This window comes from Cetorhinus maximus, chromosome 27 (genome assembly GCF_964194155.1).
Source record: "Cetorhinus maximus chromosome 27, sCetMax3.hap1.1, whole genome shotgun sequence".
NCBI classification, from domain to species: Eukaryota; Metazoa; Chordata; class Chondrichthyes; order Lamniformes; family Cetorhinidae; genus Cetorhinus; species Cetorhinus maximus.
The window spans coordinates 10851977-10867868 of NC_135905.1; the positions used below are offsets into that span (position 1 = coordinate 10851977).

At 40.6% G+C, this 15892-nt stretch overlaps 1 protein-coding gene across 2 annotated transcripts in view; it reads right to left on the reverse strand.

The window, feature by feature from the left end:
* Positions 1–15892, reverse strand: part of antxr1d (ANTXR cell adhesion molecule 1d) — a 115889-nt gene that overhangs the window by 97712 nt on the left and 2285 nt on the right. For both annotated transcript variants that reach the window (XM_078530704.1, XM_078530705.1), the window contains exons 2-5: positions 2195–2266; positions 2036–2107; positions 1689–1770; positions 1518–1551 (exon numbers count right to left, since the gene is read on the reverse strand). In XM_078530704.1, coding sequence (XP_078386830.1) covers positions 1518–1551; positions 1689–1770; positions 2036–2107; positions 2195–2266 — 260 coding nt within the window. The remainder of the gene's footprint in view (positions 1–1517; positions 1552–1688; positions 1771–2035; positions 2108–2194; positions 2267–15892) is intronic.

The following is a 15892-nucleotide window of genomic DNA, read 5'->3' on the forward strand; positions in this document are numbered from 1 at the left end:
GGAGACTGGGAATTAAATTATTTTAATTAGTCTTTAAATGTAAATCAGAATATTTTCTTAAACAATGCAACTTATGAGTAAGGGTGATAAAATGAAGATAGATAATATTTTAAACAAGACCATGCATTAGAAAGAGGGGGAGCAGCAGACTGGGATTAAGACAGAAAACTAGCGAAAAATTACCAGAGAATTAAAATTTATATCTTCATTTGCTGTATTGTGGCTGAAACTCAGTCTGTGTTTGACTATGGGTACAGGTTGGGTATATTACATTTGACAACTGTCATTTCCAATGCTGTGGTTGAAGATTGTGTTGCAAGTTAACAAATACAGTACTGCTGCTGGAGATGAACACAGAGTCCCAAGCACAGTATCACAAATGGGGATGTAAATTATCGTTTATACAGTCAGCAAGTATAGGTTTGTACCAGAGCCAAATACTGGCATCTCCTAGTCACAGCATCAAACTGTAATGTGTTTAAAACAAGCCCCTGCTTGGAACATTAAATAAGGTCATAAATTCCCTATTGCATAAGTAATAACCTGTGAATACAGAACAATCACTTTTCACTACTTCAAAGTTCCCAATCTCAGCTGCATTGTGCAGAAAAGTGCCAAACAAAGGCCACTATTTCCTTGCAATGGGGGGTGGTGGGGGGTGGAAATAGGGAATAAGCTGTCACTGAGCTATTTCCATGCCTTCTGGCAACTGAAGAGTACTGGCAGAGGTCTGGGAACAGGCCATTTGTTTGCTTCACTGCCGCATCTGATGGTTTACTGACACCAGAGGAAGGGGAGGTGGAAGAAAACTTATTGTTTGGGTGTGTGTGCCCTAAAAATAAAACACATCACATTTTTGAGGAGGAAATATACAATGAAACCCTGATAGAGGGTCTGTACAAAATAAGTTTAAAAAAAGGTTTTATTAACTTGAATTACTCTCGGAGTGACTGTAATTGTTGTGTGAAACATTTGGAATTATTTTATATAAAATGCAGGCGGTGTTAAAATTATACTAAAGGTTGATGGAGTATCTTATATCTGACATGTCATAACTACTTGGTAAAAGCAAAAAGTTGAAAACATTAACAACAGTATCAACTTGCACTAATAAAGAACCTTCAAAGTGGCATTACAGAGGAGTAGGAAATAAAATAGGCTCGGAGAATAGATGGAAATAATAGAGTGGGTGACCAAAGGCTTAGTTAAATAGACGCACTGTAAGAATGGTCTTAAAGGAGGAGGGTGAATGGAAAGGCACAGGGGTTTAGGAAGGAAATTGAGCTTTGGGCCTAGGCAACTGAAGGTCCAATAATGTTGCCCATAATAGGCTGAAAAGGAGGGAGGATGCACCGGAGGCTCAAGTCAGAAAAGTGGAGAGTTTGGGAGGCGGGTGGGTTAGCGGGAGCGTAGCTGGAGTCGTAGGAAGCTATAGAGCTATTGGGAACGCTACAGTGGGATTTAAACACAAGGATTTGGATCAAATATGGCCACCAAGAAACAAGGATGATGCCTACCTGAATAGTTTTCATGATAAATCTGTTCAGTTGCCTGTAGCAAGATTAAATGAAATATAGTTACTAAATAAAGTAATGCAAATCTTAAGCAATATGGCTTACTGACTGAATCTATGTGTTTTTTTAAAAAAGCATAATTACAAACAACACAACTTGTGCTGGAAATTATACCTTTCTGAAGCCCTCATGCATGAATGTATCCCCTCCAGGCACTTCATTCCGAAGGGTTTTAAGGCCTTTCCGTATGGTTTCCCTTTAATTGAAATACAATTACTTAAGTTCAAACAATAGTAAGAAATTAATGGCTATAATTAGCATTTGCCACTCATTTTTGTTATTCAGATGCACTGTCAAAACAGTGACTAAATATTGGTGAGTTATTTTTCATTTCACAAAGCCAGCAATGAAGACCTCTCAGTCAAAGAAAATGGCCTGTTATAGCAAAAACATTCACAATCTGTACCGTTTGAAGACTAAAATGCACTTTTCATGTTTGAGTGCTCAATGACAAGACTCACCGATTTGCAGTCAAGCTCATTAAGGTTGTACTTCTTGTAGAGAACACGATAAAAGACATTCGTAACTGAGGACTGAAAAAAGTATATTATTATTGAAGTATTTTGAATGAATTAACTACTAGGCTTGACAGTAATTATATTAAATAAACATGATGATACCTTAAAAATTTCTCAGCCAGTTGTTCCACAAAAGAATATATTTCAATCCAATGGTTTCTAACACTTCCAGATCTGAAAAAAAAAGTACAGTCAACATAGTTATATGTTAGTCTGCACTACACAATTACTGACAAAGTACTGCGCTGCCAGGGGTGTTGTCTTTTGAATGAGACATTAAACCTTCTGCCCTCTCAGGTGGATGTAAAAAATCCCATGGCACTATTTGAAGAATAGTAGAAGTTCTCCCCTGCTTCCTGGCCAGCACCACTAAAAACACATTCAGACATAAGATATGGGAGCAGCAGCGCCTCTAGCCTGCTCTGTCATTCAACAAGATTGTGGCTGATCTTCGACCTCAACTCCACTTCCCCACCCAATCCCCAAATCCCTCGACTTCCCTTCGAGTCCACAAACCTAGCGACCTCAGCCTTGAATATACTCACTAACCGAGCATCCATCTATAGCCCTCTGGTGTACAGAATTCCCAAAGATTCACAACTCTCGGAGTGAACAATATCCTCCGCATTAAGTCTTAAATGATCAACCTCTTACCCTGAGACGATGCCTCCTGGTTCTAGACTCTCCATCCAGAGGAAAAAAAACCTCTCAGCATCTACCCTGTCAAGCCCCCTCAAATCATATATCTCATTATCTAGTCATTATCTTGGTGTTGTTTATGGGACCTTGCTTTGCACAAATTGGCTGCCATGTCTAATCTAATTACAAAGTGACTATGCTTCACAAGTATTTATGGATTGTAAAGTATTCTGGGAAGTCCTGAGTTCATGAAAGATAATTTGTAAATACAAAATCTTTCTTTATGTATATAGTGGGAAAACACTACATAACAGTTTAAAAAAAAAATATATATATATAATTGAAGCCCAGAAAATAAATTGACTAGGGTGTTATGGAGTATACCATGCAACAGTATAACTAATCTGTTGAAATTACCTGTGCATCACCTTGCTAAAATATTATCATAATGTAGACACAACCTGTACGTGGTTATTTTGCAGTTCATCATTAAATATATATGCTATGGAATGATATACTATCTGCTATTAATTCCTTGTAATAGACTGCAAACTGGCTTAGAATAAATTTGTAGTAATTACATTGCGGTCATGCATCATGTGGTGTGAACATCATCATAGATTGATATTGAGTGCACTTTAGGGCAAAGATTGAAAGTGCTGTTAACAGAAAGAAACTAAACATGAATAGAATCAATCCACAAAATAAGAAAAATCTCTAATATATAGTTGGAACTGTTTTCCTTGGAGAAAGGAAGGCTGAGAGGAGATTTGATAGAGGTATGGTGTAGATAGGGAAAAACTGTTGCCACTTGTGAAAGAATCAAGAATGAGAAGGCATAGATTTAAAAATAATAAAATAAATAATTTAAAATAATTGGCAAAAGAAGCAAAAGCAATATGAAAAAAACTTTTTTACGCAGCGAGTGGTTAAAGCCTGGAATGCACTGCCTGAGAATGTGGTAAAGGCAGTTTCAATTGAAGCATTCAGAGGGAATTAGACTGCTCCCTGAAAAGATTGAATGTGCAGGGTTACGGGAGAAGGCGGGAGAATAGCACTAAGTGAATTGCTCATTCGGAGAGCCAGTGCTGAGAACATGGACCAAATGGCCTCTTTCTGTACTGTAACAACTATGTGATTCTGTGAAATATAGTTTAAGGATACCCAGAATTCATTACAAGGCAGAAATCTCATCAAAGATAATTAACCTATACTGAATGAAGGGATTATTGCTTTGAAATCACTCTTACATATACATATTTTAAATAATGTTAGTTAGTCGCCTGTGGCGCTGTTCAGAGACAGATAAAAAATGTTTTTCTGTTCCTGCAGATGTCCTTCATTCCTCTTACACTAATTCTCTCCACGTCACTCTCTGTTGCTATTCTGTGTTTTCCATTCGATTTTTCTCTCTTTTGTCGCTCTATTTGTCATTGACTTTTTCCCTCAATCTTATGTTCCTTTCCTGTGTTGTCAGTCTTTTCCATATTCCTTTCAATCTCTATTTTGGCTCTGATACATGTGGATTTTAAATTCAATTATTAAATCTGGAACGTAAAGCTAGACTCAGTAATGGTGACCATGACAGCTATCATCGATTGTTGTAAAAACTCATCTGGTTCACTAATGTCCTTTAGGGAAGGAAATCTGCCGTCCTTATCTGGTCTGGCCGACATGTGACTCCAGACCCACATCATTGCAGATGACTCTCAACTGCACTCTGCAATGGCTGAGCACCTAGTTCAGGACAATTAGGGATGAGCAACAAATGCTGGCCTTGCCTGTGACACCATAGCCCATGAAAGAATTTTTAAAAACACAGAAGTTGTTTTCCCTGGCTGGGAAACCTAGAACATGAACATGGGGGGCGCAGTCTCAGGTTAAGGGGTCAATCATTCAGAACTGAGATGAGGAGAAATTTATTCGCTCAGACAAATCATTGTAACGGTGGGGCACATGGGAGACAGAAGTTGGAGAATGTTGCAGTCTATAAGCATACTTTCAAACGACTTGAGTCTGAGGCCACTTTCAGGACCTGGGGCTTAAGAGTATTTAAGGGATCTGGGACCTCTCAGAGGCCAGCAGGTTTCAGAACACAATGGAAAGAGATGAAACTGAGGTCCAGGCCTGCGAGTAGGATTTTGCAGCTGGGAAAGCACTTGAGAGAGCTGAGGTTTGGGAGTACTTGAGGTGTTGGTAGAATTTGAGGAAGCTGGCGCTAGGAACAATCAGAGGATCTACAGTGGTGTACCACAGGGATCTGTGCTCAGTCCCCTATTATTTATCATTTATATAAACAACATATATAAACAACATATATATAAACATATATAAACAACCCCCTATGTAGGGGGTAGGATTAATAAGTTTGCGGATGACACAAAGATTGGCCGGGTGATTAACAGTGAGGTTGAGTGTCTTGGGCTACAGGAAGATATAGACGGGATGGTCAAATGGGCAGATAAGTGGCAGATGGAATTTAACCCTGAAAAGTGTGAGGTGATACACTTTGGAAGGAGTAATTTGACAAGGAAGTATTCAATGAACGGCATGGCACTAGGAAGTTCTGAGGAACAAAGGGACCTTGGCATGTGTGTCCATAGATCTCTGAAGGCAGAGGGGCATGTTAGTGGGGTGGTGAAAAAGACATATGGGACACTTGCCTTTATCAATTAAGGCATAGATTACAAAAGTAGGGAGGTCATGTTGGAGTTGTATAGAACCTTGGTGAGGCCACAGCTGGAGTACTGTGTGTAGGTCTGGTCGCCACATTATAGGAAGGATGTGATTGCACTGGAAGGGGTGCAGAGGAGATTCACCAGGATGTTGCCTGGGATGAAATGTTTAAGTTATGAAGAGAGGTTGGATAGACTTGGGTTGTTTTCGTTGGAGCAGAGAAGACTGAGGGGCGACCTGATTGAGGTGTACAAGATTATGAGGGGCATGGACAGGGTGCATAGGGAGCAGCTGTTCCCTTAGTTGAAGGGTCAGTCACAAGGGGGCATAAGTTCAAGGTGAGGGGCAGGAGGTTTAGGGGGGTTGTGAGGAAAAGCTTTTTTACCCAGAGGGTGGTGACGGTCTGGAATGCACTGCCTGGGAGGGTGGTGGAGGCGGGTTGCCTCATATCCTTTAAAAAGTACCTGGATGAGCACTTGGCATGTCATAACATTCAAGGCTATGGGCCAAGTGCTGGTAAATGGGATTAGGTAGGTAGGTCAGGTGTTTCTCATGTGTCGGTGCAGACTCGATGGGCCGAAGGGCCTCTTCTGCACTGTAATTCTGTGATCTAAGAATAGGAGTGCTCAGAGGAGCACTGTAGCATGGGATGGGAAGACCTCTGGGGACCTAAATCCTGAGGGTGGGGATGGAGGGGCTAGTCTGAAAACCTGGAGTTGGGAGTTCATAAAGGCACAGCCAAAACAAGCACAATGGGGGCCAAATTTGTTTTGTACAACTCTATAAAGGCATCATTCAAGCAGTTTGTGGAGAACTTTAAAAAGCATGAAAATAATAACGAGAGCTGAAATTTAAGAGAATCTGGGGTCCTTGTATCGATGGATTAAAATCAGAGAATGGGCTATTAGGAAGTGGAGGGGGGCGGGGGGGGGGGAAATCGAGATTTGAGAAGCTGTACACCATATCACACCAAAGCCACCAGAGGAGGCCATAACTGGGGTACTAATAGAAGTCCTCAAAGCACTTTAGGGGGTTGGGTGTGTGCGGCAGGGGTGGGGGGGCAGTGGTGTAGCAGGAGAGGACAATCAGTTGCTAGAAGAGGCATGGACACCACGTACTGACACAGAGGGCACAATCATTAGGTGAGAGGAAGAGTGTCCATGGCTACCAGGAAAAGAGTGCATTGCCATTGATGCAAACAAGAGGAATTAAACTGCAAGTATGTTAGAATGGATAGATATGTAGCACTGATAAATGTAGAAAGAGGCATGAGATCCTACTCTTGTATAGGAGCCCCAAAAGTAGCACTGAAGGATGAGTCATGTATATGAAGAACATAGGAAGACCCAAGTGAAAAACTGTAATTCCATGAATGGAGCAGAGTGCAAACTGATACTCCTGATGAAGGGAAGACCTAAAGAAAGATGTCGGATAGATTTGCATCAGTAAAATAGTGCGTAATTTTCATGATTTTTTTTTTCTTGTACAGAACTTTTTATGTGCTTTTCAAACTAGCATGATTCCTGGCATTGCAGATAGTACACATATGGCCATCAGGTTGCCACATGAACCACAATGTTTACATGAAACAAATCAGGGAATGTGATGGAATACCCAAAGGATTTCCATACTTTCATGTTAATTACACGTTGTACAAAAGCAGCAAAGGCCAAAGCTTTAAACAACAATGGCAAGGTAATGTTAAAATTAACAATGGGAGGCTGTCAGAAATATGCATGATGTACAATGCAGCCAAATAAATACTTAGTCAGCAAATCTAGTCAGGGAAATCTATTAACATGGCAACTCATTCTTGACAGAGGGCAAGGAGCGTGCCATGGAGTAGGTTTTGTCCAACCATGGGAAGTCTGTATAGGATCAAATATAAATAACGTTAATATAAGAGGTTTTCACAGGCTTGAAGTGCAATCCCCATATGTGCAGCAAAACACCCACCAGAAAATGGGGAGCAGAGAGAGAGCATGCTGTTCAAATACACCTTTGATACTTAGCAATAAAAGTGCAAATTAAATTAGTTTTTCACCAAAACTCAATGGTCTTGAAGATATATTCTATATTAAATAAATCATCGCATTTTCTAATCATCATAACTCAGGCTATAGGGAATCTGCTGATACATATTAAAGTCCCGATTCTGTGAAGCCAGTACTCTCTCAGTATAGTTTACAAAAATTGAGCATGAGCCTCCAAGCGCCTGAAACACACTGCTCAAATTTTATATTCAGAAATCAATAACAAAGAATAACTAAAAAAAAGTATGCAATGTGCCAATGAACACATTACGACCAGAAATAAAACTAACAAACAGCAATTTCAAATTCTTCTAATCAAATATCAAGAGCAACTACCAAAAGCAAGGAATGAAAATAAAACCAATCAAATTGCTGAAAATTATATACAATTAAATTGAATTTTACAGGATAGAAACAGACCATACATCACAACAAGCCTGTGCTGTTGTTCATACTCTACCTCCTCCCGCCTTACTTCATCTCACCCTGTTAACATATGTTTTTATTCCTTTCTCAGCAATCCCTTAGACTACTATTGGGCTGTCCACTATGTTAATGGTTCTCAAACTCCTTTGGTTGAAGAGCCTCTTTTCAAATGTCTTAATAATCACAGATCTGCCCCGATCCCACACATTATAATACTACACTATATAATACCCATAATATGAAACTGCTGCATGCAAGGAATGTTTTTAAAATGCTTTTAAGAAAACAAGTATTTAATTACAGATGTGAGATAGGTGCATCTGCCTCTCACTGCAGATTCTGTCTATCCTTGGTAAGATAGCCTTACCTCCTAGGTAAGATAGCCAGCCCATGATACACTATGCGTGTGGTGGCCGCATTCCACCCTGTCTTCAGGCTAGCATTTCACATTATTTTGCAGCCCCCCTGCAAAGTATCTATGGACCCCAGCTTGAGAACCACTGCACTAAACTAAACACTTTTAAAAATAAGGCCTATAAAATAATAGATGCAATAAGTGATACAATTGACAAGAAAAGGATAAAACCTATCTATAGAAGCATGTGTGAAATGTGTTTAAGAACGTTTCCATCAAAGCCGACATCTCTCCAAGAAACTCATCATTCTAGTTCATATTCTTCCCAGAGCCATCACTAGCAGCTGAAGTCAGACAGCTACAAAGCCTAACAACCAACTGTGTCCCCAATTTCCAGTATATCACAGTCTGACCATAGTCATTGTGGAAAACCTTCCATTTATGCAGCAGCATGCTTGAAGATGATGTATGCTGTACAATTTGGAGTGCAAGAGCATAGAGGCTATACCAGTGATTGTTAGGTTGTCTTCCCTAAAGAATTGAAATATGATAAAACATGAACTTTGGAACCTTTTTGAAGAAAGTTTTGATGGGAATATTATCTGTGACACAAAGATAAAGTATAAAAGAGACACTGGCTGGGATGTCAGGCCAACAGGGGTGTAGCCCACCAGCAGAGAACGGTTGGGGAACTCCTCCTCTAAGGGGGAGGCCTTCAGACACTTAACTGGCCGCTCTAGGGCCTTCCCCAAAATTGATGACCCCTGTGGTAGAAGTATCGCCGGCTGAGAGCTGCTGGTCAATCAGAGGCCAGCAGCTTGTCATTGCCACCAGCACTAGTGGCCGTTGGCAGCACTGCACCCACCTGAGGCCCAGGATTGCAGAGGGACCTCAGGCCACAGATGAGTAATGGGTGTCTGTCAGTGGCCACCCCACTGCCTCATGTTGGGTACCTCTATCATCGGTCACATAGTGCCTGATAGCAAGGCCCTTCCCCCCACTTACCTGGGAGGCCCCTGGTAAACCAGAGAGATTTTGCTGGGCAGCCTTCCAATGGCATGGGTTATCCGGGCGGCCTCCATTTAATCACTGAGCTACCACTAAATTGTGTGTTTGGTAGAAAGGGTCGAGTTGCTCAGCCACCGAATCCGGTGTTTCAGAGCGTACACCGCATCCATAGCAGTGACTATCTTGCGCTTGGCGTGTTCAGTGTAGGTGGCAGCATCCCTGATCACATTCTCCAGGAAATCCTTCAGCACCCCACGAGTCTCCTCATGGATCAAACCAGAGATCTGCTTGACACCGCCATAGCGAGCCAGACTGCGGGTTGCCGGTTCGGTGATGCCCTGGGTATTATCACAAAGCATTTTGCGGTGTCACTTTGCTCTGCCTTTACCCAGTCTTTTGCCTCCTTTCCTTCTGCCAGACATGATGATTCTTCACTCGGATCACCGCAGAATATGTGGGATCGGGGATAATGGGCGTCAGTTGGCTTATTAATAATCCTAATTGACATTTCGCTGCCACTGGCTAGGAGTCCTGCGAAAGCCCCTTCCACCTTCCCATTTAATCAGTAAAGGTTCTCCCATTGCCAGGAGACTGACGTGGGCCTTCTCCCATGATTAAGTGGGCCCCACTGCCATAGTTCCAACCTCAACGGGCTGCATGAAATCCAGCCTGTCAGAACCATGGAGGGACAGAAGGAGAAAGTAAGAGAAAAAGACAGGATGAGAAAAATTATGTCAGGTTTTTATATTTTGTAAGTTACAGAGTTACAACAGCAATCTTTTTCATTTGTTTATGCTGATAAGTCAAAAACAATTTATAATGTTAATACATTTACTTCAACAACTATGAAAAATATTTATGTTCCACCAGTTGTTAAGGAAAACACCATTTATTTTCCAGGAGCCAATCAAAATAAGCTTAAACCACTGCCTCTTGGGAGCTGTTTTGCAAAATCTTTAAAATTCTTTGCACTGGAGATGTGTACATCTTCCCCACTTCCATAACCCAGTAAAACCCTCCCATTGCAACAGTGTTATTTGACTCAACATGAGTAACCAAGGGATGGATATCTGCTGGTGTATCTATATTAAAATGTTATGTGCGTGAGTGCATTTTGTGCTTCACATGGTAGTTGGCACACATTTTATTTGCAAATTTTGCTTCACATCATATCTAAATTGCTTAAAACTCATATTGAGAAGCCAGCAAATCATTACTGAACAAGTAGAATTTTTTGAAAATGCTTTTGGGTACCATCTTGAATTGTCACTGGGAATCTTGAAACACTGAGGCTGAGGCTGGAATTTTTCAGCTCTCCCCTCAGGGTGGGTTCCCCATGGCGGGGCCAGCGAGCCATTGAAACCTCCATTCACATCAATGGGACCAGAAGATCCCGCTGGCAGGAGGGGCTGGAAAATTCTGGCCTCAGACTTGTAGTACAATAAAAGGTATTTCAAAAATTATAATGGTCACAAAAAAGTACAGAAGCATTTGCTATTTCAGTACCAGAGAGGGTGTTTGACAGGAAATGAGACATATCACACTGTTACAGCTGAAATGTACAATCCCAACTTCTTGTGGCAAGTTTAGTTCATAAGTACATGTAAGTACAGCTGTTTAATGCAATTGAATGACGAGTCAGGCAATGAGATGCCTTTTCTTGATACTGTGACAACCTTTGATCTGAAAGCAGTACAGTAAGGAACATTTGTAATTTCTTTGAAAAGTCTGTGGAATCTGTAATTGTTTTAATGAAGGTTTGAAAAGAGTTTGCATCAATTGTAAAGGGATCAATTATAATTTTCTTGGACTATAAGAAATACTGGTCCATATGACATTGTGATCTTTGAACTGCAAGCAGTATCGGCAGGAACAAAGTTAATATATGAAATCCATGTGACTGTCAGACATAGAGCAAGCAGGCAAAGAAGCTACTGCTATAAAGAAGATAGGAGAGCTAGAAGCAGGAGGTGATCAGCACACAAATGCATAAACAAAGAGAGTAGAGAGAGAGAAAGAGGGACACAGCTAATTATTATGAAGAAAAGAAGCAAATCTCACTCAGGAAGAGATCAGTTTTTTTCTGTTTGGCAGAAATGGAGACAAGAGCTCTTGGGAGGCCCTGTATGAACTGACTAGGAAGGTCTAAAACCTGGAAAGTTGTGTGAATAGCTCAGAGACACTAAATAGCTGGGCGTTTTACCAGAAGTGGCCAAACCATGAACAGGTATTATTGGTTGGTTGGTTGAAAAGGGACTCTGGAAAGTTACACCAACAGGGCTGTCATGACCCAAGGGAGAGGAGGTTTGTAGAAGTGTGCCTTGTTGATGATAATCATATTCATGAAACACTGAGGTGAAAGCTGTTGTCAGATAGGACTCCTGACCTACCCTGTATGAATAAAGAACAGCATATTGTGGAACTCTGTGGCCACATAGTGCCACAGGTCTGCGGGGAGTAATGCACATGTTTGTGTTGCGTAAGACATATTTCGCTGTACCAATTATTTAAAGTCAAATTTAACTTTTCATTTGAAGTATCATTTGCCTATTAATTATGTTTCATTGAAGTTGGTTCTGATTCGTATTAAAGTAAAAGTTAGGAAAGGTGAAATATTGTTGGTAATTTCTTCATTTGGCAGTCATTCAGTAAATTTGATTAATTGGGTATAGGGTTCCCCCACGGGGATCATAGCAGAAGCTAACAGTGGAGTGGGACATCTTGGACAGCAACTTCAAGATTTTCACATTCAAACATGCATCTGTTTTCCCCTGAGATTGCTGTACGATTTGTACGGAAATTAAGGTCAGCATTGTTTGCCTCACTATTATTTTGAAAAGTAAAATTCTAGACCATTATGAACACAGTATTTCATTTTTAGCAATGAAAAATCTTCAACATCAAGAATTATTTTTGGATACAATCAATGAATTGAAACAAAAACTTTTGAAGGTTACACTCTACTCTTAGCATGTGTGGATTAACAAGCCATCAGTAGATGTTATTTTACAATCTCCATCAGTTTCTCCTGTTTATATATACTGTTATTTTGCATGTTCATGTAAGGACTCAAGTCAAATACTTGGTCAAATTTATTCTCAAACCAGAAAAATAATAAATCCTACACTTAAAAACCTTTAGAATGGGCATAATGCATTGAGTAGCAAATGAAATGTGCAGGCTTAAAATGTTATGAACTAGCATTTCCTACATGGATTGCACTATACGAGGGAACAACCTGACTTTTTTTTCTGAAGGCTCAAGTGTAGTTTTTAGAGCCAGCAGCAGCATTTTGGTACTTCACCCAATTGGCCATTCAACATATGTAACCATAGACAATGAGTATGATAATTGACCACAAGGAACCATTGCAAACAAGTCTGATTTTGTCCTCGCCTCACATTCAGACAATATGTGGATGCATTTCCACAGCTACTGCTCTGCTGTTGTAACTTTACAGAAATTCATCCTCTCTCACAATCTAGCAGGGATTAGTAGTTTGCAATCAGAAACAATAATAATTTTGGCCAATTTATTTGCCCTCCTTATCCCAGGAATACTGAGGCTAATGACATCTCCTTGATTTTGACATGTTCAAGAACAGAAACTTGCATTTATATAGCGCCTTATAGAAAAACATCCCAAGGTACTTCACAAAGGTACAGGAAAAAGATGGACACTGAGGCAAAGAAGGCAATGTTATGATATTGATCAAAGAATTGAGTTTTGAAGAAAGTCTTAAAGGGAGATGGAAGATCACATTGGGCAGCATACAAACCAAAGATATGAGATGATCTATTTCCATTTCCAAAAGATGCTTCTAAAGGGAAGTACAGTGCATTGAAGGCTGACTGGAGATATATATTTGAACCTCCACTCTGCTTAGTTTTCAACTTTCCCATGCTGTATGGAGCCACATTTCACTGGCTGGAAGCCACACATTTTGTTTAAAGAGTGAGTGAAAAATCATCTATAATATTTCCATCCAGATCCACTTAACAGCTCATTAAAAGCACCACTCTTGCTAGGAGAGGGAGAGTCAAGGAAATTAGGTATTTGGAGTGCTCACTCACAAACAATAGGGAAGGCTATACAAACCATTCTCCCCCCACCGACCACCCAATTCCACCCTGCTAACCCAGGACATATTCTCCTCTGCCTCCCTGCAAGAGGGCTGGCCTTAAAAACTTTACATATTTTTGGGGTTCCCAGCAACTTCTCTGGCCTGGAATCCATGCTGCAGCTTAGAGCCAGCTATGTGGTATCTCGTGTGCCTCACCTCACTGAGCATACCATCCTCGTCCAATACTCCTGGTCCCAGCTGGGCCACTGGAGCAGAGATTCCAGGGAAAGGGAATCCCATCCCTGGATCCATTCACTGAGGACATTTGTCTTCTAAATGGCAGGACAAGATTCCAGCCCTTTAAAGATAAATTGGGACGGGTGGGAACCGGATATAACTTGGTCTCCACTGTGTTTGAGTCATCTCCATCAGTCTCCTTCCAGAATTAAAGTAGGAGGCTGGATGATCATCTATAAACAAATATGGGCAACACAATGCTTCAAAAAAAGAGAAAATTTTGAACATTTTATGATTAACTACTCAATTAATGGTTTCACTTTTAAAAAAAAATTGAATGTCAAGTTTTATATACATTTAAAAGTGAAATAACTAATTTCTTGGATTTTAAACATAACTTTTAACATTCCCTATCTATCTGCCAGCTAAATAGGATATTGCTACTCGAAACGTCCAGGGAGAGGAGAAAGGATGTGAGCTCAGTGAATCCTTTCTTTGTGCTGCCTGGCTCATATGCAGTTTCCAAGAAACACAAGCTGAAAATGGCCAGTTTCTCATACCCTGTTGCTGAACTCAACTCACTTTCTCATAGGAACCATAACCTCTGCCGTATATGCACACAAGAATTTTTAACAGCCTGAGGTTGATTCTGTCTTATGCTCCGAAACCATCTGACACGTATGGTAATAAAAGCAAAAATGCTGGAAATACACAGCAAGTCAGTCAAGCTCAGATAGAGAAAGACAGATTAATGCTTTAGCAAAGAGATATTAACCTGATCAACTGCTATGCATTTTCAGAAGTTTTACTTTATTTCGGATTTCCAGGATTGCCTTTTATTTTTTGCTTTTTATTAAATCACATACCTTAGCACCTTTCCTCTTCAAAATTGGAAAATGAGAAGTTTTACTATGATGTATTTCTGAATTTTTAACAATTCACATTGACATTGTGGTGACAAGGCAGGCTATTTCACAGTGTGTCAGTGTCTTGTTTGAGTCCCTTTGTCACTCACCAGTGCAGACGTCTCTCTTACTCAGCACCGGGATACATATCTGGCTCACCCAGTAGCAGTGTTATTCTCTTAGTGTCAAATGTCTATCTCTCACTGCCAGTACCAGAGTATCTCTCTCTCTCATACACAATCATCACCTCCTTTTTAATCTAGGCTGATATTCCAGGGCAATACTGAAGGATTGTTCATCATCAGAGGTGTAGAACAGACTTTAAGTCGAGGCCAGTCTGGTAGTTTAGGATGATGTTAAAGTCTCTTGGTATGGGCGTATCCATCATCAGCATTACTCCCTCCACAAACATCACTGGACAGATTAGCAGGTAACTAATTTTATTTAATAAAAACAGAAAGTGCTGGAAAAACTCAGCAGGTCTGGCAGCATCTGTGGAGAGAGAAACAGAGATACCATTTCGAGTCCAATATGACTCTTCTGAGGAACTGGAAACAGTTCTGAAGAAGTCATATTGGAGTTGAAGCGTTAACTCTGTTCCTCTCTCCACAGTTGCTGCCAGACCCACTGAGTTTTTACAAGCACTTTGTTTTTATTTCAGATCTCCAGCATCTGCAGTATTTTGCTTTTATTAACTCATTTTATTTCCCTTTCTCCATTTTCTATCTAAGAACAGCAACTGAAATCCAAACCAAATAATGGATGTGAAGCATTTTGAGGTGTTTGAGGGTTAGAAATGCGACGTCAATTCAAGTCCTTCTCTTTTCAGTGACTCTCATCATCAGTGTCAGTTATTTAGAATCTATCTCCCCCATCGCCAGTATCTCCCTCACTCAGTGACAACGCATCGCTCACTCACTACAGGGGTGTCTCACTCGGTGACGGTCTTACTCATTCAGCAGCAGGATCTTTCACTCATGTGAACACACAAATTAGGAGTACTCAGTCCCAAGAACCTGCTCCGCCATCCAATAAGGTCATGGCTGATCCGATTGTAACCTGAACTTCACATATCCACCTACTCCCAATAACCTTTCTCCCCCTTGCTCAGCCTTAAAAATATTCAAAGACTCTGCTTCCACCGCCTTTTGAGGAAGAGAGCTCCAAAGACTCACGACCCTCTGACAGAAAAATTTCTCCACATCTGTCCTAAAAGGGCGAGCCCTTATTTTAAATCGGTGACCCCCTAGTTCTGGATTCTCCCACAAGAGGAAACGACCTCTCAACATCCACCCTGTCAAAACCCCTCAGGATCTCATGTGTTTCAATCAAGTCACCTCTTACTCTTCTAAACTCCAGTGGATACAAGCCTAGCCTGTCCAACCTTTCCTCATCAGACAACCTGCCCATTCCAGGTATTAGTCTATTAAACCTTCTCTGAACTGTACTCAGTGCCCA